The sequence below is a fragment of the Euwallacea fornicatus genome, chromosome 38 (assembly GCF_040115645.1).
Source record: "Euwallacea fornicatus isolate EFF26 chromosome 38, ASM4011564v1, whole genome shotgun sequence".
Taxonomy (NCBI): domain Eukaryota; kingdom Metazoa; phylum Arthropoda; class Insecta; order Coleoptera; family Curculionidae; genus Euwallacea; species Euwallacea fornicatus.
In genome coordinates this window covers 384046-406717 of record NC_089578.1, presented here as the reverse complement: position 1 = coordinate 406717, position 22672 = coordinate 384046, and the positions used below count along the sequence as shown (strand labels likewise).

Here is a 22672-nt window from a genome sequence, read left to right as displayed (position 1 = left end):
AACGGAGACGTTAAAGAAACTTAACTTGCAAATATCGCAGAACTTTTAAAAAATGATTGAGATGGCTGGGGGCACATTGAATGGAAATCAGTTTGGTTTCACTTATCATTTACAGATATAAATGGTAAAATCATGATTGGGTTCTGTCGAGAGATACCTTCAATTTTCGACGCCATTGGAATGTAAAAAACATTTTGTTTTTGCATCGACATAAAAATTGGAAATAATAAATTCAAAACAGATGTGTTTTTTCACAAGTTTTATACAAAAAATTGTACATATATAATAAGGAAGAAGAATCAAGTTTGCATTTTCAAAACAGTCTCAGTTCACACAGTTTACATGGCATTCAGTTAAGCCAATTCTTCTTTCCTATCCACTGCGTTAATTAACTTATGTCCTGTATTATATTAGATTGTTTTACGTAACTTTCACGTGCCAGGACACGCTTGGGAATCTTGACATTTGGCAATTTCATCTTTAAAGTGCTCAATAGTTTCCTTGGCAAGCTTCAGTTTGTTCTTATGCGCGGCAATTTCAATTTTTACTTTCTGTTTGGCCTCTAGGATGGCTTTTAAAGTTTTCTCCTTCTTTTCTTCGACTAAAACCATCAGAAAAGTATAATTAAGAAAGAATATTCCACCATACAAGACTGACAGTTAGTGTTGTGTTCCCATCTCCCTAAAGTTAATTGCTTGGTGCTGGTTAATAAATGGTGCATTAATTGCGTTGGATCTTGAAACACGATTTCGTCATAGCTCTCTGAAACCAGTCCTTTTCCTTGTTCCAGACCTATGTCTTGTGTACCCCCAGAATGGAATAATTTGAGTATATGATACATTGTAACCTGCAAATTGGCAAACAACGATTTTGCTCTTTATTCAGAAATTTTGCTATTACGAATAGACTTACAGGTCTTTCATTTGGATCATGAAAATGGATCTTAATAACAATTTCAAATTCTCCCCAACCAGTTTCACTGATTTCATATGGTGGTTTTACGACAATTCTATTCTGATTGGCATAGCTTTCATGCAACTTGAAATGAACTTTTTTGACATATCCAGACATATCTTCATTGCTGTATGGTTTAACATACACAGTCCACTGATGTGTATGGCCATCTTCTTCTCGTTTTTTTCCAAAATATCGAGCTATGTTCCCATAAACAATTGGTTTGACAATACAAACACCCTGAAAAAGAAACGTTCACATATAGATTTTATTACAAAAAATTATTTTTATTTGATTTATCAACCTTATTGCCTTTTTTTTGACCTATTGCGTTGCATATTTAATTTTGGGTGTTTGGTCATATGATGACTCTTTAAGGCCATTTTCTACTCACATATATGCCTCATAATTATCTTTTGGGTCAATAATTTAAAGTATCAATAACTGTAGTTGGAAGATTATATGTAAAAAAACTATGGAATTGAAAAATGTGCATGTTTTATTTATTTTAGGAATAATGAAAAATCAGTTTCAATTTTTGGTTTAATGACTGATAGATCTCATTATGGTAGTCAGACAGCAAAGTAGAGAATTAATTCTTTTACCATTTCCAAGAATTTTATAAATTAAGTTTTAGCATGCCTATTTGACTTTAATGTGAATTTAATATGCTGATAGTAAGAGGGAAATTAGTCAGTATTCTCAATTTGTCCACTATATAAAGTGGTTTTCTCTTTGCAGACGTTCCCCTTTTCAATAAGATATCTAACTTTTTGATGAGAAACCCTGAAATACTGATTTTTGTTCTATAAAATCAAATATCCTAATTTTCACGAAATATTGGTTTATAATGGCACAATTCTACCCTTTTGGCAGGAATCCATTCAATTTCATTAAATATGTTCTATACAATTGAAGAAGATTCTTTCATTTCTTTTAGAGAATGATGCAATTGCACTGTTCTCAGTTAAAATTAACTGAAAATGACATTTGCCATTTATGAAAGGCTGTGATAACCATTCCTGTTAAAATTTAGTGATAATTTTGTCACTCTTTTCAGTGCCTAGGAAAAATGAGAAGAAAAAGAACAGTTAACTAAATGCATTTGAGATGAATATATGTGTGTGAGATACTTAGAAGTTGTTCTTCGCAATCACGGGGGAATGATAGGTTTTTTTTTTGACGTAAACCACATTATCATTCCCAAAAATCCCAGAATACCAAAGATTTTCACGAACTTCTGAAGATTTTCACAAAAATCCATGGAAGAATATGGTAAGCTTTCATAAAATACAATTCCATGGAATAACATATATATATATATATATATATATATGCATTAAAACACCACCTTGGTTTCTCTGTTGGTTGATAACTCTACAGAGGGCATAATTTCATTGAAAATTGAGCAATGAACAATGGCGGGCCCCAATTTTCAAGCTAACAATCACATTATGTCTTTGCTAAACTCGTCGAAACTTCAATGATTTGGCATTCACACTGGCATTATGGCAAAAGTAGGTATACCACAACATACCTTTATCCTCCCTCCGGAGTCTGGTCCAAAATCTGTGGGTAAACTCATTTTAGCAGCTTTGAAATCTACATACACAGCTTTATCCCAACTTATTCACCATTAAAAGGTTACTTGTAACGGTTAAATTTAAAGTTAATGTTTGTACTACACATTAAACAAGTATTTATTCGGCTTTCGTTTACATAGAACGTTGAAGAAGCAAAAAGAAATTTTTATTACTAATAACAAATATAATAAGAAAAAACAATAACAAACAAGCAAATTAGGTTAGGAAAATGTAAATAACAATATGTACCGTCAGAGTTCCGTTCCGGATTTGTCAAAGTAGTCAAAATTGTCAGTGAGAAATTGGTGTAAACACACGTTTAAGAGTGTAGATTCTTAATGTGACCTTTGTGTTGAGTTTACTCTAAAAGGCCTCGATTCCTTCGAAACGTGAAAGAATGCGAGCCGTACTTTGGCTGATTTTGAATGGTCAAAGAATTTCCTTAAGCAAAATTTTCTTTTTACGCTCTCCGGGGCCGGAAACCTCGTCTAATCGGTCGGGTTCAGCAGAGTCAACAGTTGCGCAACTATCGATTGGACAACTGTCAATACTGAACGGTCCAATCGAAATGGAACCGAGACTTTAAGAATCCTACCTCAAGGTCTTGAATCTGTGGGAACACGTGATGATGAAGATGGCGCTTTGGCGACGCTGATTGGTCAAAAGAATCTTATTCGCGAATTTCATTGGACCAAATTGTCGTTCTCACTCTCGCACGTTGGAAGTTCCTATAGAATCGGGCACCCGCATTTGCAACGACAAATGAGCTTTATTTATTGTTGTCTTAATGTATGGTGTCTTAAATTTAATTTTTCATTGTGTTTTATACCCGATCAATGAAAGAAAGGTAAGTTTTTAACACTTTAAACTGTTAATAATTATGGTGCTGGTGAATATTAAGGATGAACACGTTATTACTACTTTCACCCCTGTCTTTGAGCCAGTTCTCTTAGATTCGCTTCGGTTTGACTTAAGTACTGAATAATAAGTTATTAAACAGTGCAATTACGACTTTCAGCCTGAGAATGGCCCCACAATAACTTCAAATACACTGCAAATACTGTGTATCAAATATAAAAACCATCAAAAATTGGTATGGGAAATGGGGTGGTTTGGGTTAGCTTTGTTGACTTCTCCAGGCATAATCTTGAGGAAAGTTGATGTAGATAGATGGAGAGGAGGTTAATGTGACCTTAGATTTATAGTTTGTGTTTGGGATAAAACCCAAAAAAACTGACGAATCTCTGATTTATCTTTCTGCTTGATGTTGCCAGTTTCAATTCGGAGAATTTTGGGGTGAGCACTAATTTCTACAACTGGTCAATAGCACAGAAACACGTATGTAACGTTGCGTGAACTCGGAGAATTGAGGGTGGCCATTTAAAACAGTCCATGTGAAGTGTCTTAAATGGAATTTCTTTCTTCAGAAAACCCCAAAATATGTCAATTTTATTTTTAAGGGGGACATTTTTAGATCATAAATTGGTAGGTGTAAAGCCATTTTCCTAAGATCGCCTGATTTAACGCCATTGGACTTTACACCTACAAATTTATGATCTAAAAATGTCCCCCTTAAAAGCAAAATTGATGTCTCGGGGTTTTCCGAATAAAAATTTTCCATTCAAGATATTTTAGGTGGGTTGTTTTAAATGGGTTACCCTGTGTGGAGGAATGCATAACTACTAAAACTTTCAATTAAAAGTTATAAGCGGAAAGAAACATGAATAAAAATGATGGACTTTGACTGGAATAGCTCTGTGCTAAAAAATCAAGATAATTAATATTGGTACTACATTTTCTCAAGTATTACCATATACTTATTTGTTAATTTGTCTATAAAACAAAGGTACATTCAAACATTTATTTCCATAAATGAGCCCAACTCAAACTAACACTGAGCTTTCTAGCAATACTAGAAGTAACCCAATTGGAACAACTCATAATAAGTTTATTTAGATGTTAAAAATAGTATAATTCACGCATGTACATTTCTTTGTAATGTGAATTAATACCCTCACTGCTATTAACAAAGAAAGACTTACTTTAAGACGGGAAATAGAAAAGTTAAGCTAGAAAAAACAATAAACAACAGTTTTATATAAAGTCAAAGATGAAAACATGGGTACTAGCAATGAAAAAGTGTGATAAAGCAAAAATTATTAAAAAAAAAAACGTAAAATAAGAATAGGAGGCAAATAAGAGACACAGAATTAGTGGTAGATTTTGGGTTTGTGCACTCACTCAGGGATGCTTTGATTTTTCCACAATTCCCTAAATAACCGGTAAATCTACACATTAAAGTGTTGTTTTTAGTAATTCAACATGTACTTCAAATTACCATTTTGTATATTGCTCTTCTTTGTTTTAGGGAAAATCTATTCACTATGGGAGATATACGAGTTATGTTTGTCCTTCCCAAAGAAGTTGATCATGAATCTGCCGCATCTGAAGTAATGGTTCAAGCCTTTGAAGTGTGCAAGCAAACTGTAAAGACCCTGTTGTGGGTGAAAGAGGCAGAATTAGATGGAATTGATTTTACTCCAAACCGTGATTACTTGGTGTTTGAAAATTTCCAGGGACGTGATTTTAGTGCCTTGATAGAGAAAAAATGCATGGTGTTGGGTCCGAAAGCCATGTTAGTATGTTTATCTGAAGGAAAACCAATACCAAGCTTCCAGTGGCCAATACTAAACGTTAAGATGTATGGATGCGAAGTAACCTGCACTCACTTGCCCAAACCTGACAAGCAGACCATAAGCAGAAATGTGAGGCTCATGGGTGGCGTTTGCACATCAGTTTTCGCTGAAACCACCACACATTTGATATGTGACCGGACAATATCTGAAAAGTACAAACTAGCAGTTGAGCGTGAGATAAAGGTGATGCTGCCCAAATGGGTTGATTATTTATTCAATACCACTGAGGATGTCGATGCGAATGATCAGGAAATATTGGACAAATACAGATGTCCTGCATTCCACCATTTAACAATCTGCAGCAGCGGATTGTCTTCCAACGAAAGAAAAAAAGTGGGGAAGCTGATTGAGGAAAATGGGGGCACCATGGTGAGTCATCTAAATATTTCGAAAACCGATGTGTTGATTTGCCATGGCGTGGCCGGAACAACCAGCGAAAAGTATAAAGCGGCAAGTAAGTTGAAGGCAGATATTTGCGTTAGCCTCGACTGGGTTTACAACAGTGTTGAACGGGGTTATGCTTTGCCCCTTGAGCACTATAAAGTTAAAAGTGTAGCAGTTTCAACTCCTACGAAAGACGGAGAAAACATCGACCCAAATTTCTCAACCATTTCAACCATAAGCGCAATTGTTGGATCGGCTAGCAATCGCACTCTTGAAGCAAGCTTAACACACAGCATAAAGAAAAATAACAAGAGGAAGGCAGACGAAGACCTGGTGGACAAGCTGGACATAAAGAAAGTCAAAAGCGCAGGTAGTTTTTTGGAGGGATGTTCGGTTTTAGTGGTCGGTTTCAGCCCTTCAGTCAGAGACAAATTGAACAAGATAATTAATATCAGTGGCGCCACTCGGTATGATTCCTTCTCAAGCCGTGTGTCTCATGTAATTGTAGGGGATTCACATTGCAGCGAAGTAATTTCAATTAAAACGTCGAATTCTGATTGTGTTTTAGTAAATGTCCACTGGCTGATTGATTCAGTGGAACAGCGACGTCCTATGAACGAAGAAATGTACCTGAGCAACGACTCCAACGCTAAGGAAGGCACCTTATTGCGGGGCTCCCCGCTGAATAAAAAAGTGTTAACTTTCCTTCAAGGTGATAGTTCTCTGAAGAGACAGACCAGTGATGTGACCGGGGTGGCAGCAGCAGCAGCAGCTCAGGAAGATGCATTAACGCAAAAATACCTGCAAGGTAGCAACGTTAACAATGGAGAGGAAGAAGATACATTGGCCAAATTTTTGAATCAGCAGGAGATCGATCCATTTACCTCCAAGGAAAAAGGAGAATTTGGCGTGGGAGGCCTCTGCTCGATGAGGGAGGACGCTAGCAATAAGACCATGGAATTTCGGCCGAACAATACTTCGACCCAATTAAACGAAGAAGCAGAGTCTTTGCAAATCGACATACTTCCGATTTTTAGCAATTTGACCTTCTTTTTCGATGGTTTTAACGAAGAGGAAATGGAGATGATTGTGGCCCAAGTCACAGCCGCTCGTGGCACCATTGCAGATAGAAATTTCGAGGGATGTTGCGATTACGCAGTGTATCCGACAGTGTGGCAGCCAGACCCACCTAAAGCGAAAGAAATAGTAAACATTTTATGGTTTAATCGTTGCCTCGAGGATCAAACCTTGTACACTGATCTCAAATATTATCATAGAATCATAGAGACACCCTCAGTAACTCCTTTAACCGGGTGTGTGATTACCATAAGCAGTTATACTTCAGACGAAAGACACTTTCTGAGAGAGGTCATCGAGAGGCTTGGCGGGATCTATCAAGAACAGTTCTCGCGGAAAACGCGTCAGGAAAAGAATATCTTGGCGTGCACTCATCTGGTTTGCCCAGAACCTAATGGGAAGAAATACGAGGCTGCAGTGCAATGGGGCTTACCTGTGGTAAGCAGAGACTGGGTGCTGGAATGCTTGAGAAAATGTACAAAAGCACCGATAGAAAATTACTTTATAGCTACAGAAAGTGGTGCCGACGAACAGGTTATAGTTCCTAAAGATGCTTCGATGCAACGAGTCACGGATGTGAAAAGTGATATTACAAAAACTCCTGTTAATCAAGTACGCAATTTGAGGAAGTCTATTGATGGTTGCAGTCAGGTGACTCCAGTTAACAAACTGATACAAGAAGCCATTGATAACAAGGTGTTGCCGACACCTCCTACGCCAAGAACTTACTATCCCTGGGACCCAAAGACCCCGGACACTCCATTAGAAGCGTTTTTCACACCAAATCCGAATCGAGCCTTGAGAAAGGAGTTGCAAAGGTACCTGAACTCTTTCCCGGATTTTGATCCGCCTGCCCGGAGACGTTTAAGCACACCCTTGTCGGAACTGAAACGACGCTTAGTGGACAAGTTGTTAGGCAGAGGCGAATTTTGTGAAGATACCCAACGTGAGAATCTCAGCTTGAATGATGAAACGGAGCAGATCAATGAAGATCGAGGTGAAGCTCAACCTCAACATGACAGTTCCGGCGTGGATCAGGCGGTTGAACCGGACGACCAAGATGTAACCGAATCTCCCTGTGAAAACGTCGAATTGCAACAGAAACTACAGGAACTACATCAGATTGTGATGGCCAATGGATCGGCGAGCGCCACAAGAACTTCGATCAGCCGGATGTTCGAATCTACCATGAAGGTTCCTGGGATCGAGAAATCGTCCGAAGTGGTACAGTCCCAAGTGTTCACGGTCGGTTGGGACTACGGGGAAGACCGAACTCAAAATCCCCAGTCTAAAGTATTCATGTTTTCCGGAATTGAGATTAATTTGAGAGAAGAACTTACTGCAAACGTCAAAGATTTAGGTGCCGCGGTCCTCACTTCAGTTAGCTACGACCCATCGGTCACTCACCTGATCTGCCCCAGATTGGCCAAGAACGAGAAAACCCTGGCGAGTATGGCGGCAGGGAAATGGATTTTACACATTTCCTACATAGAGAAGTCGAAGGCCGCCGGGCGGTTCTTGGAGGAAGAGGAGTTTGAATTCGGGAATCCGAATGCTCGCGCGAACGTGTCCTTCGGGAAGGAGGATGGGGGGCCCTACTTCTGGAGGAGGGAAGTCTCGCGAAGGGGCTACGGAGCGTTTAACGACATGCGGGCTATTGTCGTCGCGGAATCGAGGATACCCATCATTAACGTGATCAAGGCAGGAGGAGGAGTCGTTGTTAATGTGGAGCCTCCGTTCGAGGATGCCATACACGCCACGCACTGCCTTTTGGAGATTAAGATGGTCAAGGACTTTTCGGCGTACGTGCCGTTGGCGCAACAAGGAATTAAATGCTTCAACACCGTGTACGTGAACGATTATTTAAGAAGAATCAATAAGGACGATTCCGATTACCTCATTACGCATTTGTTGAAATATTATAGGAAGTGATTTTCTCCGGCAGGAAGTATGTATGTAGTTATGGTTAGTTCGTCCACATTCATTGTTAAAATATACTTAAGGTTAGGTAAGAAAAGTAACTTTTTTATATTTTTTTAAGACAATTTTTTAGTTTTTTTTCTCTTTTAGGCATAAGCGCGTCCTGGATAATAGTGCCCTCTACAGGCTTATCGCAAATTACAAATTATACCAAAATTATCCATGAGGGCCCCATTGCCGGTGGCAAATTCCTTCCTTTTCACAGGTAGCATTAAGTCTTGGCACATCTCTGCCACAGAGAAATGTCCGAACACAAAACGGCTCTATGCCAAACGATTTGTCTAAGACTTTCGAGGCAGAGCAGTAATGACAGCTTCTACTTCTTCATGAGCTCTTGCTTTGCCTCTCAACGCGCTTTTACCAATTTTGAGTCCCGCAACGCCTATTTGTTAACCCATGTCATGTCTTTTGAAAATTTAACTAACTTCCCTCCGAATAATGCATGTAAGGTGCTGTAAAAAGCTTGGGCCAAACTTAAGAGGGTCATAGAGGAGCACACAACCAGCGTTACCGTGTTTATACAGGGTAATTCGCGCTATACGGTAGGGAATGTTGCCGCCAAAATGTGAGACTTTCAAAAAGTTTTACCCCTTGGCCACATGGGGGCCCATTATGGTTACCGTTTAAAATCATTTTCGTATCATACAGGGTGCCCCAAAGGCCCTGTTCAAAAAGTTTCTTTTTTTTTAATGGAATTCCCTCTGTATTATTGCATGGTTACCCGGCCAGAACACTAATGCGACGGAGTGGCCCGCGAAGAGTCCAGATCTAAACCCAATGGATAATTTTTGGGGCGACGTGCACGGTCAGGGACGACGCCACTTGCCCGGCATTGAGGATCTGAAGAAGTTGCTGAAAACTGGTATGATATTCCCCCTGGAGTCTTCCAAGGGTTAATCGAAAGGGTGAAGGGCCAAGTACTTGATAGAAAAGGGGAAACCGTGCGGTCGTGAGGGAGGTTTGACCAAAAATTTGTTTAGTCGTATATGTTCAAAGAAATGATTTTTTTAAATTTGTTTCATTAAAATTAAGGGAAAGCGGTCTCATACAGGGTGTTAATTAAGTGCATGTACCTATTTTAAGGCGTGAATCTTTAACTGATTTTGTCACAACAAGTTCCCATGAATGTACAGTGTTGGCCAAAAGACTTGAAACTTTTTTAAAGTGCGCATAAATTGAAAAAAATATATCTCCAAGTTTTTTCTATGTCATTTTATGCGTAGTAAAGACACATTTCAATCATACCAAAACAAAAAAATACTTTTTATAAAAATTCACGTTTATAGCAGAAAAATTAATAATAGCTGGACAAAATTGTTGGAACTTGGCTAGTTTAATAGAAAATTTCAACGTTAAAAATGAAAATAAAAACATCTTTAGTATTTGGTGCGGTATCCCTTTGCTTCAACCACCCTGCTAGGCATCGATTCCATTAATTCCTCAATCAATCGCCGATCAATTCGATGCCAGACTTGTATGAGGCTTTCAAACAGTTCTCGTCCATTTCCAACGGGTTCCCCTGTTCGAACCATGCGACCAACGAGTTCCCATAAATTCTCTATTGGATTTAAATCCGGACTTTCGGCAGGCTACTTCATGTTGCGCACCCGTTTTCTTTTCTAACCACTCTTTCACTGCTTTTGAAGAGTGCTCAGGACTACTGTCGCGTTGGAAAATAAAGCGAACCGGCATTGATTTAAACGAACGGGTTCCATTACATTTCTCGATGTGCGAATCTGTCCATTTTTCCAACAGCACGATGAATGGGACCCGTACCATACCAAGAAACGCACCGCCACACTTCCGCCATTATGTTTAACGATAGCTTTAGTATATGTTTTACATAGTCTTTAGTCCTTTAGACGCCTTATGTTGAGTATACCGTCAGTGGAAATGGGGTTGCATTGGGATTCGTCATTGGAAAGAGCTTTTTCGCAATCTTGTACTGTCCAGTGAATACGATCTAGTGCAAACTGTAAACGTGCCTTGATGTTCTTCTTCTGTAACAGTGGTCTTTTTGCTGGACGGTAAGCTCTTAGCTCACCTTCTAACAGCCTTCTTTTGATGGTTCTCGATGAAATTCCTGAACGTCCATTCGTCTGTACTTTTTGCAAGATCTTTGATGATGGCAGAAACCGGCCACTTTTGCAACGTTGATCATTTTTTTCAATCAATTCGTCTGGTAGCCTTTTTAGGCCTTCCTGCACCTTTTCCCGGGGTAACACGGTCGTACACTATAAACTTTTTAGTCATGCGCAATACAGCATTTTTTGAAATTTTAGTCTTACGAAAATATCTTTCTGCACTGTTCCTTGATTGCAAAACTGAATAATTCTACTTTTCAAATCGAGCGAACGTGATTTGCCTTTTGCCATTTTTGAAACATGAGAAGTGGTGTATGTAGTAAGTAACTTTAAACAAAATGATGAAAAAAGGATAAAAACAGCTTTTAAGTAAAAAAAAATAGGTTCCAGGTATTTTGTTCAACACGAAAAATTGTTTATTAATTTTTTCCATTAAAGAGCGCAAATAACAAAATTTCGATACTATACAGGGTGTTTCAGAAATAAGTGCCACAATTTGAATCAATAATAGAACTCGTAAAAAGCAACATTTTTTGCTTTCCAGCTCAATTCATCAAAAGATCTATTACAATTCTATTGCCCGCCTATGGCATCTAACATTTATCCCATTTCGGATCCTTCGCATAGACATTTACGAAATTTTTTGCCTGCTTCCTGATGCGCATGTCTTTCTTTGCGAATAGTCAATGAACGCGTACAGTTAAGTAGGGGGAGTTATTGGGGCATTACGTTATTTACCGTTAAAATAATTTAAATTTTTGACTTACCTCCAAAAGAGGTTGCACTAAGTGTTCAAAATGTCTTCCATTATTGTTGGAAATTATGAGTATATTTGGTGGAAATTGGGATCCACAAAACGAGAACGCACTAACCGACCGACTTTACTTATAGACGGCAAAGGTACTACTGCGGTACGAGCATCGTGAAAGATTACAAGAAATATTTCTCTGTTTATATACACTTGAATCATCTTTGTGCGTTCACAACGTGAGTCAACCATGCCGAAATTATTGATCTTTTACCATTCGAGTATTCTACATACAGGGGGATCTCAAAAATATTCGGACTTGTCGCTTAATAAAAACACCACAAATACTGTTTTTGCACACTAATTTCTGGGACACCCTGTATACAGGTCGACCAAAACTGAGGCTTTACTGTCTTTTTTACATCGGTTCAGGAGTCTCTACATTAAAGCGCAATATTTTAAGTCCCAAGTATTTTGGCCAATTCCGTAGGTCCGCAACGTCTTCGTTCAACCCCCAACCAAAGGGGGTTGAAATTTCATTATTAACTAGTTTTTTTTTTAATATTCTCGAACAAATTTTGGTATGCGGGGTTTTTATGACGTCAAACCCAAATTTGCCTTAATTTTTTTATTACTGACAGAGGGTGCCATATACAGGGTTCCATCATATCTTAATTGGCCCCAACTTTTTTGCTCTACCCTGTATGCCACTTTTGTGTTAATGGCCTCATTGTACATTTACTTCTATTGAAAAGGGGCACTCTTGGAAAATGTCTGTGGAACTAAATGTTTTGGGGATAAACAATCTTATAAATAACATGACTGGGGTAAAGTTCATTTAATAATAATTATTGAAGTTATTAAAATTAATTTAACATTGTAATAATTGTTGAAAGCGGCTACCTCAGAGTGCCGTGCACGCACCTGTTCTTCTCAACATTGACTGACGAACTCTCTCGACACACCCGGTGTATTTTTAATTTCCGTATAAGAATCGATTCTTCTATTTCACAAGTCTGCATTTTCCACCGGAATTTTGTACCCTGAGGATTTCAATTTTACCCCCTCCAAAGTAATCCAGCGGATTCATGTCTGGTGATCAGGGGGGCCATGGGTGCGGTGCTGCTCCTCCAATCCATCGGTTAAGAAAACTGTGACACAGAAGCAAACGGCCTCCCAGATAACCCGACATGAATCCGCTGGACTACTTTTTTGCCGGTAAATTGAAACCAAATTAAAAATGATATTTCAACGCCCTTTAGTCACGTGGCATCCAGCTCCATCCATGGGAACTTTTTGGGATAAATCCAGTTGGGGATGCATCCCTTGGTAAAAGTACATGCGCCTAATGAACGCCCAATACAAGATATTTCCAAGGCCTTAAAAGCATTAAAGTTATGTTTCTTTAATGGAACCCCTCGTATGTTATTGCCTTTTTGGGTTTCTCGATCAAATTAAGCGTCTATTTTAGAATACGCGAAACTCAAGATTTCTCAAATAAATTGAATTTTATTAAAATTTAACGCCATTTTACACGGGGTGTCCAAACATTAAAACTAATCAAATAAGAACTTTTAAACGACCATAACTTTATTAATCTAAGTACGCCGCCATATTGTTTAACTTACCAGGAAATGTAATTTTTAATTGCTTCGAGAGAGGCATTAGCGTGCTTCGGCAGCAAATGGCCTCCCGGATCACCCGACATAAATTCGCTGGACTACTTTACGTGGTAATTTCTAACTTTACGCGTTTTCACACAAACGCGCTGAATAGTTGTTATTTTTTTGCGCCATTTAGGTTTTTTTTTTTGTTAATAAAAGTCCTAAATCTCACGTGATTATTTGAATGTTGTTGCGGCGTTGAACGGTCAAAATGATTGGCCTCCCAGATCTCCAGACTTGACTAAGTTCGCTTTCTTTACGTGGGGATACATAAAGGAAATTGTCTGCAATACGCCTCCGACAACCCCACGCGATGTGAAAATACGCATAAGGGACGCGTTGGGGGCTGTTGCCCCTGCAAAGGTCCAGGGTTAGCAGGTGTTTTAAAAAAAGAATTTGGGAGCGAATATGTGTTATAAATATTTCGCTTTTGTTTTATGTTGTGGTTGACGTGCGATTTAGAATTTTTAGTGAAAAAACACCGAGTGGCTCAAGGAACAATTACTTAGCGCATTTTGCAACAAGACTCAGCTATGAACATGCTAATACCGTACCGAAAGTTACATTTCATCACAAGTTAAGAAATATGACTCTGCACTCAAATTAATCAATTTACAGCCAGTTGAAGTTCTTATTTGGTCAGTTTTAGTGTTTGGACACCCTGTAGAAGACGGCAAATTTATTGTAATCCGTCTATTGTTACACTTTACTCTGAAAATTACTAAAAAACACTAAAAAATTTGATTAAATTTCAGTTATTTGAAAAACCTCAAGTGTTAGGCATTCCAAACCTAATTACACAGAGACTCAAATCGATCGGGTAATCTTAAAATGCAACAACATACAGGGGGCTCCGTTGAAAAAAGGGCTTTTTACAACTTTTGCGACACCCCGTATAGTACGAAAGTAATTTTTAAAAGTAGCCATAACGGGCCCCCAAATTGCGTGAAAGTATAACTTTTTCGCCTTGGAATCGCGCGAAGTATCACCCGTCGAAGTTTGGCCACGTACCGAAACAACACCCTGTATATGGAATAACGAGCGTCTATATTTCGCCGCATTGAAAAATGGGCATATCCTCTGACTACCTTGAAACGAACGAAAACTCATTGTACACATCTCAAGCCCCATAATGATGGGGATGAAGGGGGGAGGGGGGGGGCACTTGTAACCGGTTCTGTAATTGTAAAGCGTAACGAGCATGCTGGAGATCGTTGGTCACTCAGGAACTGTTTCGATTTATCACGAATGAACTGCAGCGAAGGTTTCAGTCATGCTCGGAGAGTTCTACAGAGCGTTCCCAATTCGAGTCCCAAAGAGGAGATGTCGCAAACCATCGGTGGTGCAACGCAGGCTGCGTCGCGCCTTTCCGAAACGGGCGTTTCGTTTTCTTAATGTAAAAACAGTCTTGAGATATCCGAGGAAAAACGAAAAATGCTCTTTTCCCTTCCGTTTTTCCAGGGTTGAATTGCAGAAAAGCCAAAACGCGGCGATATCTTTCTCACCCCTCTATTGTTCGCAGGTCCGCAAGTTTGGCTCAGGTTCACGGAGAACGTGGACGTCACGACCTCTTCATGGGCGACCCCATGAAACTCATTTTCGTTTAATCTGGCTGGACGTCGAAAGCTCATCGCAAATCCAAGAACGAAGAAGGTACGACGTTTCGGCCGTTTAATAACTCATCAATTTTTTTGCGAACACGCCGGCCTGGAAATTTTTGCCTTTTCTGGCCTGGATCGCTTTGGGACGTTTATTAGAACTATTTTTCTTCGTGCTTGATGGGTCAGTGGGGAGTTTTGTAATTTTAACGATGTAACACGTAGGGTTCCTAGGTCCTACGTGTTAGATACGGGGGCGAACGCTCGCTCCGGGGACTCATTACACAGGGCGATCCTCCCCATCGATTGGGGGAAAACCAGAATTTGGAAAAATCCAAAAATCGGGGGTTAAGCCTCAGTCGTTGGGGGGTACGCGTTGAAAATATGTTCAAGATTGCGGCGCTTGCGGTTATACCAGAAGTGGATGTCATGTTTAGTATGTACAAGTTTTATCGCATTTTTCTACTCTACGATGAATCCCGAACACCGTGTATACGAAATGTTTTACGCCTATCTTTAACCGTTCTGGAGATATTCAGGCTTAAAGATGAATTTTGGCAGTTGCAGTCACTGATTCATCTGGCGATGTCATGGAAAGGGAAAGCTGTGTCGCTGCGACCTTTCGGGGTGTTGCTAGTGAAGCACTACTTCAGCCGCGCGTCCAGTGAAACATACAGGGTGCTCATGAATAATTGTCAAAGTTGGCAGTAACAAATCATTAAAAACTCCTGTGTTTTCCAAATGTGAAGCCCCATTTTCCTTAATGGCATCGCCTTAAGCCCTAAAAATTGCTCTCACTTTGTGCCCTAATGCCTATACCTAAAATCAACCGTTTCGGTTCTGTCAAAAGCAAACTTTATACTCTGAAACTGTCGAGGAACGAGTTTTATTAAAACTAAAATAACTAACAACAATCATTCGTAAAATGATAAAAAATAATAATATTAAAAACATTTTCCTAAATGTTCGAATTGGCGACCTCCACCCTCAAGGCATTTTCCGCATCTTCCTAGCGATCCCTCACGTGCTGCTCGTTCTATTGAAAACCGATTCCCTAATTCAGCCTTCTTTGGTAGTGGCTGCAGTGCCGAAGACTTAACTTTTTGCAGCACCCCATATAAAAAAAATCAAACGGAGATGGATCAGGCGAGTGCGGCGGCCAACGGTGCGGTCCATTGCCGGCAATCCAGCGGGCAGCAAGAAGGCTTTGCAGCTAATCGCCAGCCAGGTGACCGTTATGGGGGGAAGCTCCGTCATGATGATAAAATATTTGTGTGTGGTCGTTTGGTGGAGGGTGGCTCAAATAATTTGTTTCCAAATAACTTTCACCTGTGAATAAATAAATACTGTCGATGAACGAAGTATAATTTGAATTTTGGTTCATTGATCCCCATTTAAATTTATTTCCGGAAAAAACGTTTTTCTGACTTTAAATCCATGTATACAGGGTGACCAAAAAACAAGCTACGACGACAAACTTAATTTTTTCAAATGGAAACGTGTATTTTTCGTTCCGTTTCCGGATTCTGCCTCAACTTCTACGCAAATTCCGTGTAGCATCTCCCATACCTAAACTCAACAGTTTTTGGGAAATTTACAAATGAATTCGGAACAAAATTCCTGTAGCTGTAAGTCAATTCGCCTCAGCTAATCTCGGTTGTCATGGAGATTACCTTGGTAGCTTACTCAATAAACCTTTTTATGTAGTTAAATATTCTTATTGTAACCTTTGTACTGTTCTTTCTTCGTTTTCTTTTGTCCATCGTCATTTATTTCAAATTTTATCGTAGAAATTTAACAGGTTATTTTGAGTTTTAGTGCCAAAATGGAACTCACTGAGGCTGAGAGGACAGGAATTCTTGTTACGAGAGGGGCAGACAGGGACTCAAGAAGTGTGTCATTCATTCAATGAAAAATGTCCCAATTTCTAATTCAAGAAAATCAACATATTAATTCTAACAAGATGGCTGCAAGTCTGGACATTGCGAAGGAAACAGCATTGAATGTACTGCGTTCGAATGAGTACCACCGTTCGCAGATGCGAATCCTTCAGGATCTTTATGAAGACGATCAAGAAATGATTTTTAGAGATCCTGATTTTGTAAAAAATATTGTTTTTGTTTCTGACGAATCCACATTTTGCTTGAACGGTCAACTCGACACGCAAATTCAAACTGGATGAAAAAAGGGCACACACCCAGTATAGACAAAAAAAATAAATGCGCGGTGTGGAATCGAGGGCGATGCCTTTATAGGGCCGATTTTTCTGACGAGACTTTAAACGGTCAAAGTTATTTGAAGTTTCTGGAAGATGATGCAGCCCGTGCCGCACCATTTCCTGAAGGAGATAATCCGGATTTACCCCACCGTAATATTTGGTTACAACAAGACCCCGCCTCATTACTCAGCAATGGCTCGTGCTTATCTGAATAATACCTTTAAAAACCGACGGATTGGCAGGGGGGTCTATTGAATGGCCGCCCGGATCTCCCGACTTAAACCCTCTCGACTTTTATCCGTGGGGTTGCCTTAAAGGTAAGTTTTTCCAAACTAAACCAATTAACATGGAGGACCTAAGGCACGGAATCTCTCATGAAATACGATCACTCGCTCTGGAAATAGTTAGGGATGTGCAGAAAGAGTTTATCGATCTTGTAGGTTATTGACAATTAATGGAAGAAGTTTCCAACTTTTAACGAAGCGATTAAATGTTAATTGTTGTTTTTTTTTATCATTTTTAACTTTAACTCGCGGAAAATCACAACTGATCGAGTTTAAGTGTGGCACATGCTGCAGTTAGATGAGTTTATCCCGTGAGTGCTCTTTATGATATTCAACTGCAAATTTATCGATAACTGGGGAGTTCAGGGGGTAAGACGTGCCTCATGAGCTATGCTGAGAGTTTGAAGCAGAATACAAAAGTGGAATGAAAAATACACGTTTCCATTTGGAGAAACGAAGTTTGTTGTCGTAACTTGGTTTTTGGTTACCCTGTATACGTGTGTTTACCCTCAGAAAAACCGCAGTTAAAAACGAAAAACTGACGGGTCTCAGCGTTTCTTCCGAAAATAAACTTAAATCAATTTGTCCCGGACTTTTTGTCCGCGCTGTATGAAGAAAATCTAAATGGTGATAATTAAACGAAAATTCTAATTGTTCCTTATTCATCGACCGTATTTATTTATTTATTTATTTATTGTTATGTGAGGACTGTTTGGATTTTTTTCAGAATTTCGAAATAAATTATCCGGACAACCTGCCACTAAACGATCAAAGATTTTATCAGCAAGACGGAGCTCCCCCTCATAACGGTCATCTGGTAAGCGTTTTTCTGCAAGACCTTCTTGCTGACCGGTGGACTGCCACCAGTGGACCACACCTTTGGCCGCCGCGCTCGCCTGATCTATCTCCGCTTGATTTTTTCGCATGGGGCACTATAGGAACCACGAGCTTGACACGATGGCGCTGCGAAAAATGCGGGTTCCTGTGTGAATTATTTTATTTCCTAATTAAAAAGTTAAATTTCCTCTTCCTACGTAAGATTTCTCCAAATTATGGTTCTCCCGCCACCCATCAAGGCACTTCCCGGAGGGCCGCCCTGTATAGGGCCACAACTTTTTGTATTTGGGTTGCGATTGCGAACGCCTAGAAGGGCATTTCTAATTTCCCTTTAACATACGAAAAAACGCTCTTTTTTAGACATTTACCTTACATGTTTTTCTTTTCAGTTTGCCGCACGGTTTAGTAATGGATTTCGGTTCTGATGAAGTTAGACCTAAGTTTCCAGTTAAGTATAGACGAGTAAGTTTCACGTGGGTCAATTACAGGCTCCATTTTCCCCTGACTGAACTGGGACGTTAATTGAGTAAAAGTTAAATTAACGAGTTCAAAAACGTATGGAATAATGAGTTAATGGCGAGCCTGGACCGGGGCTCATTAGTTTGTGAATCACTAAGCGATAGTGTGCATGGAACGTACAACTATACAGGGTGTCCCGATTTTTGGGGGTCAAACTAACCACGATTTCTCCACGGGGAAATAGTCGTAGTTCGTTGCATGAGTCATGCCCCAAAAGTGTTTCGTAATAGGAAAACGGATGCGTTAAAGTTTTCCTGGAAAACTAGGAATTTTTTCATTTCTCATAAATCGCCTGACACATTTAATTGGGATTTTTTGGGCGGTACTCACACCAAAACAACGAATTTTTCAAGGAAAAATATGTTTGATTTCGTCAGTAGCGTGCGCCTGGGCGCTAACTTGGATATATTTAAAGGAAAAGTTGTACGGCACTGGTTTTTTGTGATATAAAATTCTCGTTTGTAGTCTGCAATGATTTTTGAAAAAATACTCCGTTTTAAAGTAAAAAAAAAACAATGAAAAATCGTCTTAATGCACTAAAAATAATTGTTTTTATCGTTATCTTACAATCGATGATGGGGAAATTTTAATTTGTTTTTTTATAAAATAGATAAAAAATTTAATAATTAACAAATTATTAAACATTATTAAATTTTATAACGTTTTTTCTCTGTCGCCAACTTCTGCCCCCTTCGTCGGGGTCCAAAATGCATCGGGCTCGATGGATTAAACCGCGACCAGTGGCTGGAAAATACAATAACATTAAACAATTTATTAATTGTCAGTTGTTTAATTAACTTTCATTAAAAAAATGAAAATTACCTGTAAATTATCCTTAAGATAACAATTGGGAGAGTTTACTGCTGGTGCGTTAAGGTGATTTTAATGTTTTTATTCTAAAAGCGGTGCATGAGGAAAAAAATTGATCTTTTTTCACTCAAAAACGAGCGTAGACTACAAGTGTGATTTTTATTTATTTTTTTAATCAGTGCCGTACGTTTCTTTTCTTTATAAATATATTCAAGGTGGCACCCTCGGCCCGCGCTACTGTTTAAACTTAAAATCACATTTTACTTCAAAAACTTGGCAGTTTCTTGCGAGTATCGCCTATAAAATTGCAATAAAACATGTCACGTGGTTGATAAGAAATTAATAAACTTGTTAGTTTCTACGAACACTTTAACGCACTCTACCCCTTCCACGACACAGTTTTGGGACATATCCCGTGTGGCAAATTACGATTATTTTTCTATGTAGAAATCGCGGTTAAAGTTTGATCCCTAAAACTTGGGACACCCTGTATATGGCTATCGTCTCCATTGTAATAAATTTTCTTTTGAGGACGTTCACGATAATGATGTAATGATCTTGAAGTTGGGTTTCTAAGGCCCGAAGGTAGACATAATATCTTCCGACGAGACACACGTTTGACCTTTGATTTTGCGGCTCATTGAGTAATAGTTTTATGATTTTAATGATGTTAGACGTAAGTTTCGAAGGCCCCATTAGGTAGGCCCGCTCTCGTTTTAGCTGGGACACTTACCGGATCCATATCTGTAGGTTTAGCACTCATCGTGCACATTTTATACCCAGAATCGATACAAGCAAAACTGTTGTTTACCGTGGGATAAGGAGTCCTTATCTTGCGAGAAAAGTGACGTAACGGAAAGCGGGAAAGTTACGTATAGGTAAGACGTTAACGTATACGTATGCCGCATTGCGACCACGCAATGTGGCAAAGTTGTCTTTGCGGCAACAAAAAACCATTTTTTTGACTTTTTTACGAACGTGCGAAAAGTACTTTCCGCTGCGTCCTTCGGGCAACTCCTGTTTTATCCTCGTTTTCGCTTTTCTAAGCTCGTTAATTAATTTGGTAGTCTTTTCTAACCTACCCAGCGCCTTGGAGTGGTGCCCCACCCTCGTTGCGACTGCAATTTTTCACATTCTCAAGCGATTTTCTTTAAATTCGATTATGTTCCTGCCAAGTTGCAGCAAAAAGCACGTTTTCACCCCACGGAAAACCGGGAGCTATGGCTGTTAACGCACTAGCGGTGCGACTTCCTCGCTCGTGTGTGGAAAAGCACCATTACTGCACCAATTTTGGTGCGGGAGAGGCTAGTTTGCCGCACCGAGGATGAAGTATCTCCAGTGCGCACTGGTTTCTACTCAGGACGAGTATTTTTCACTCGTAGCAAAGGGATCTTAGAAACTGAAAGACGTGGGGGGTCGGTTAAATGGGGAAAAATTTGAAGTTTCGCGAGCTGAGGTTGAGGCCACATTCGAAGTTTCAAAAAAGTGATGGTTCGTTAGATATTGACGGGAAACCAAAGTAGGTCAGAAAACTAGGACGTCTGTGGTCCCTTTAGGGTCGGTGGTATCAAAAACGTGTCTATACAAAAGTTGTAGGTGGTTGTTCTGCAAATATGAAAAAAATACGTAAATTTTGTTTTTTTTAAGTTGCTGTTCCCGTGATATGACACAAATTTACATTTTTTTAAATGGAAACCGCATTAAAAAGTGGAGGTAAAAAATGGCATTTTTCCCCCTTTTTAATGTTAAAAGACTTGACTTTTTTCCAAAAATGACGAAAAAATAGCATTTTTAACTGTTATTTAATGTTCTTCCTAATTGGCTTTTGCAACAGTAAAACTGCCAATTAATACACAAATGAAGTCAAAAACTTAATAAAAAATGGCGGTCTTTTTGGCCGTTATTTATCATGGATATTGATTATTTACTTATGTACTCGTTTGCTAAATTATTTACTATATTATGTAAATGTACAAGTTCTAGTTGTATGCAATTTTTCGAGGTTTTTAGTTTCGTGATTGAGTCAATATTTTTCACTTAAACACTAAATAATATTTGAGCCTTTGAGATGTTTTCGGTTGTTTATTACCAGCAACTATTTATTTTAATTTTATTTATATTAATTACCAAGATAAAAAATATATTTTAATTAAAGCAGTTAAAAGTGTCGCAGTTTAGGCTCGTTAAAACATAAAATGTTCAAGTTTTATATCGCTAAAAAGGGGGAAAATGTGCTATTTTAGAGGTCCGTTTTTTTTTTTATTTCAAAAAATGCAAGTTTTTGTCATACCTCACGACCACTTTGCAAAACAATTGACGTGTTTTATCACAGTTGCAGAAAAATTATCCACAATTTTTGCTTTGCATTTTTTTTTCTTTTAATTTTTTTTGTTTTTTCATAAATATCTAGTAAAAAATGTTGTTTTTTCAAAATTTCAAATGTGGTTTTAACCTTTAACCCCAGCTCTCAACACTGCGAACCTCGCCCCATTCAGCCCCCTCTCCATCTCTTTCACCTTCAAGCCCCCTTCGCTCCGCGGCAAAAAGTCCCCCTTTCTGCTGAACGTCTGCGAAAAACTCTGTTCATGGCTTTATTATCGGCCATGATATTATGAAGGTGGTCGTGTGAGGGACATGATTAATGAAATTTGAGGCGCAAATTGCTTAGAATCTAATGTCTCCCGAGGGCCCCAACTTTTTTTCTATTGCGGCGGCCCTCGTTTAACCTTTTTGGGCACCTTGGCAACGTTGCGTTCCAAAAAAAGTGACTCGTCCGATTTTTTTGCCAAATTTGAAGGTTTATAAACGTTGTACCACTCATTCGAGGTTAATAATTTTCCCGAAATTCATGGCCTTTGTGGCTTTATGGTTGGCTTTAAATGTGGAGAAAGCAAACGGATTTTGTTCATTTTTTCGTGGAAGCTAATGGAAAAATTCAGATTCATATTCTTTATTATTTTTTTAAACCACTCTGTGCACAAATGCGGCCGTTATGTTGAAAGTTTTTAAACGTTGTTGGAAAGTGCCCTTTTTAGCGAACATTCTGTTCCTCAATTCATTATTTTACTTTTAAAATTGTCGAAATCGCAGCATTTTCACTGGAGCCCTGCGTGCACAAACCCTCACTTACTAAAACAGTACTGAACTCAAGTAGGCTGCGAGAAAACAATTGCAACCATACTTGACGTTTGACGTTGCGCAGTCGGTATTCTTTTAACCACGGCGCATAGAGGTAT

General features: G+C 39.0%; 3 protein-coding genes across 8 annotated transcripts in view; 2 read left to right on the top strand and 1 right to left on the bottom strand.

The window, feature by feature from the left end:
- Positions 1-244: 244 nt before the first annotated feature.
- Positions 245-2838, bottom strand: Gas41 (YEATS domain-containing protein 4 Gas41). The gene is made up of 4 exons (XM_066301124.1): positions 2492-2838; positions 913-1194; positions 658-847; positions 245-601 (listed from the first exon to the last, which is right to left on the bottom strand). The coding sequence occupies exons 1-4, from the start codon at positions 2537-2539 to the stop codon at positions 432-434; spliced, it is 690 nt and encodes a 229-aa protein (XP_066157221.1). The 5' UTR covers positions 2540-2838; the 3' UTR covers positions 245-431.
- Positions 2839-3086: 248 nt separating this feature from the next.
- Positions 3087-8867, top strand: mus101 (mutagen-sensitive 101). 2 transcript variants are annotated; one of them, XR_010733815.1, is made up of 3 exons: positions 3087-3384; positions 4906-8702; positions 8765-8867. XR_010733815.1 is itself a non-coding variant. In XM_066301111.1 (2 exons), the coding sequence occupies exons 1-2, from the start codon at positions 3374-3376 to the stop codon at positions 8624-8626; spliced, it is 3732 nt and encodes a 1243-aa protein (XP_066157208.1). In that variant the 5' UTR covers positions 3087-3373; the 3' UTR covers positions 8627-8739. The 2 variants fall into 2 exon arrangements, 1 of the variants encoding a protein (XP_066157208.1); XM_066301111.1 differs by lacking the exon at positions 8765-8867 and having other exon boundaries at positions 4906-8739.
- A 564-nt stretch (positions 8868-9431) lies between these two features.
- Tet (Ten-Eleven Translocation (TET) family protein) overlaps positions 9432-22672 on the top strand; it is a 105678-nt gene continuing 92437 nt past the window's right edge. For 4 of the 5 annotated variants that reach the window (XM_066301107.1, XM_066301110.1, XM_066301109.1 and 1 more), the window contains exons 1-2: positions 14357-14823; positions 18497-18569. The gene's annotated coding sequence lies outside the window, so the exon portion shown is untranslated. Of the gene's footprint in view, positions 9537-14356; positions 14824-18496; positions 18570-22672 lie in introns of those variants that run through there. The other variant, XM_066301108.1, reaches the window with a different exon arrangement.

What these genes read in the sequence shown, in the direction of transcription:
- Gas41 (XM_066301124.1), bottom strand. Translation starts at nt 2,539, where the DNA reads ATGAGTTTACCCACAGATTTTGGACCAGACTCCGGAGGGAGGATAAAG. An exon ending in ATGATCCAAATGAAAGACCT is followed by an intron (nt 848 to 912) that starts GTAAGTCTATTC and finishes GCCAATTTGCAG; the next exon opens with GTTACAATGTATCATATACT. An exon ending in ATGGGAACACAACACTAACT is followed by an intron (nt 602 to 657) that starts GTCAGTCTTGTA and finishes TGATGGTTTTAG; the next exon opens with TCGAAGAAAAGAAGGAGAAA.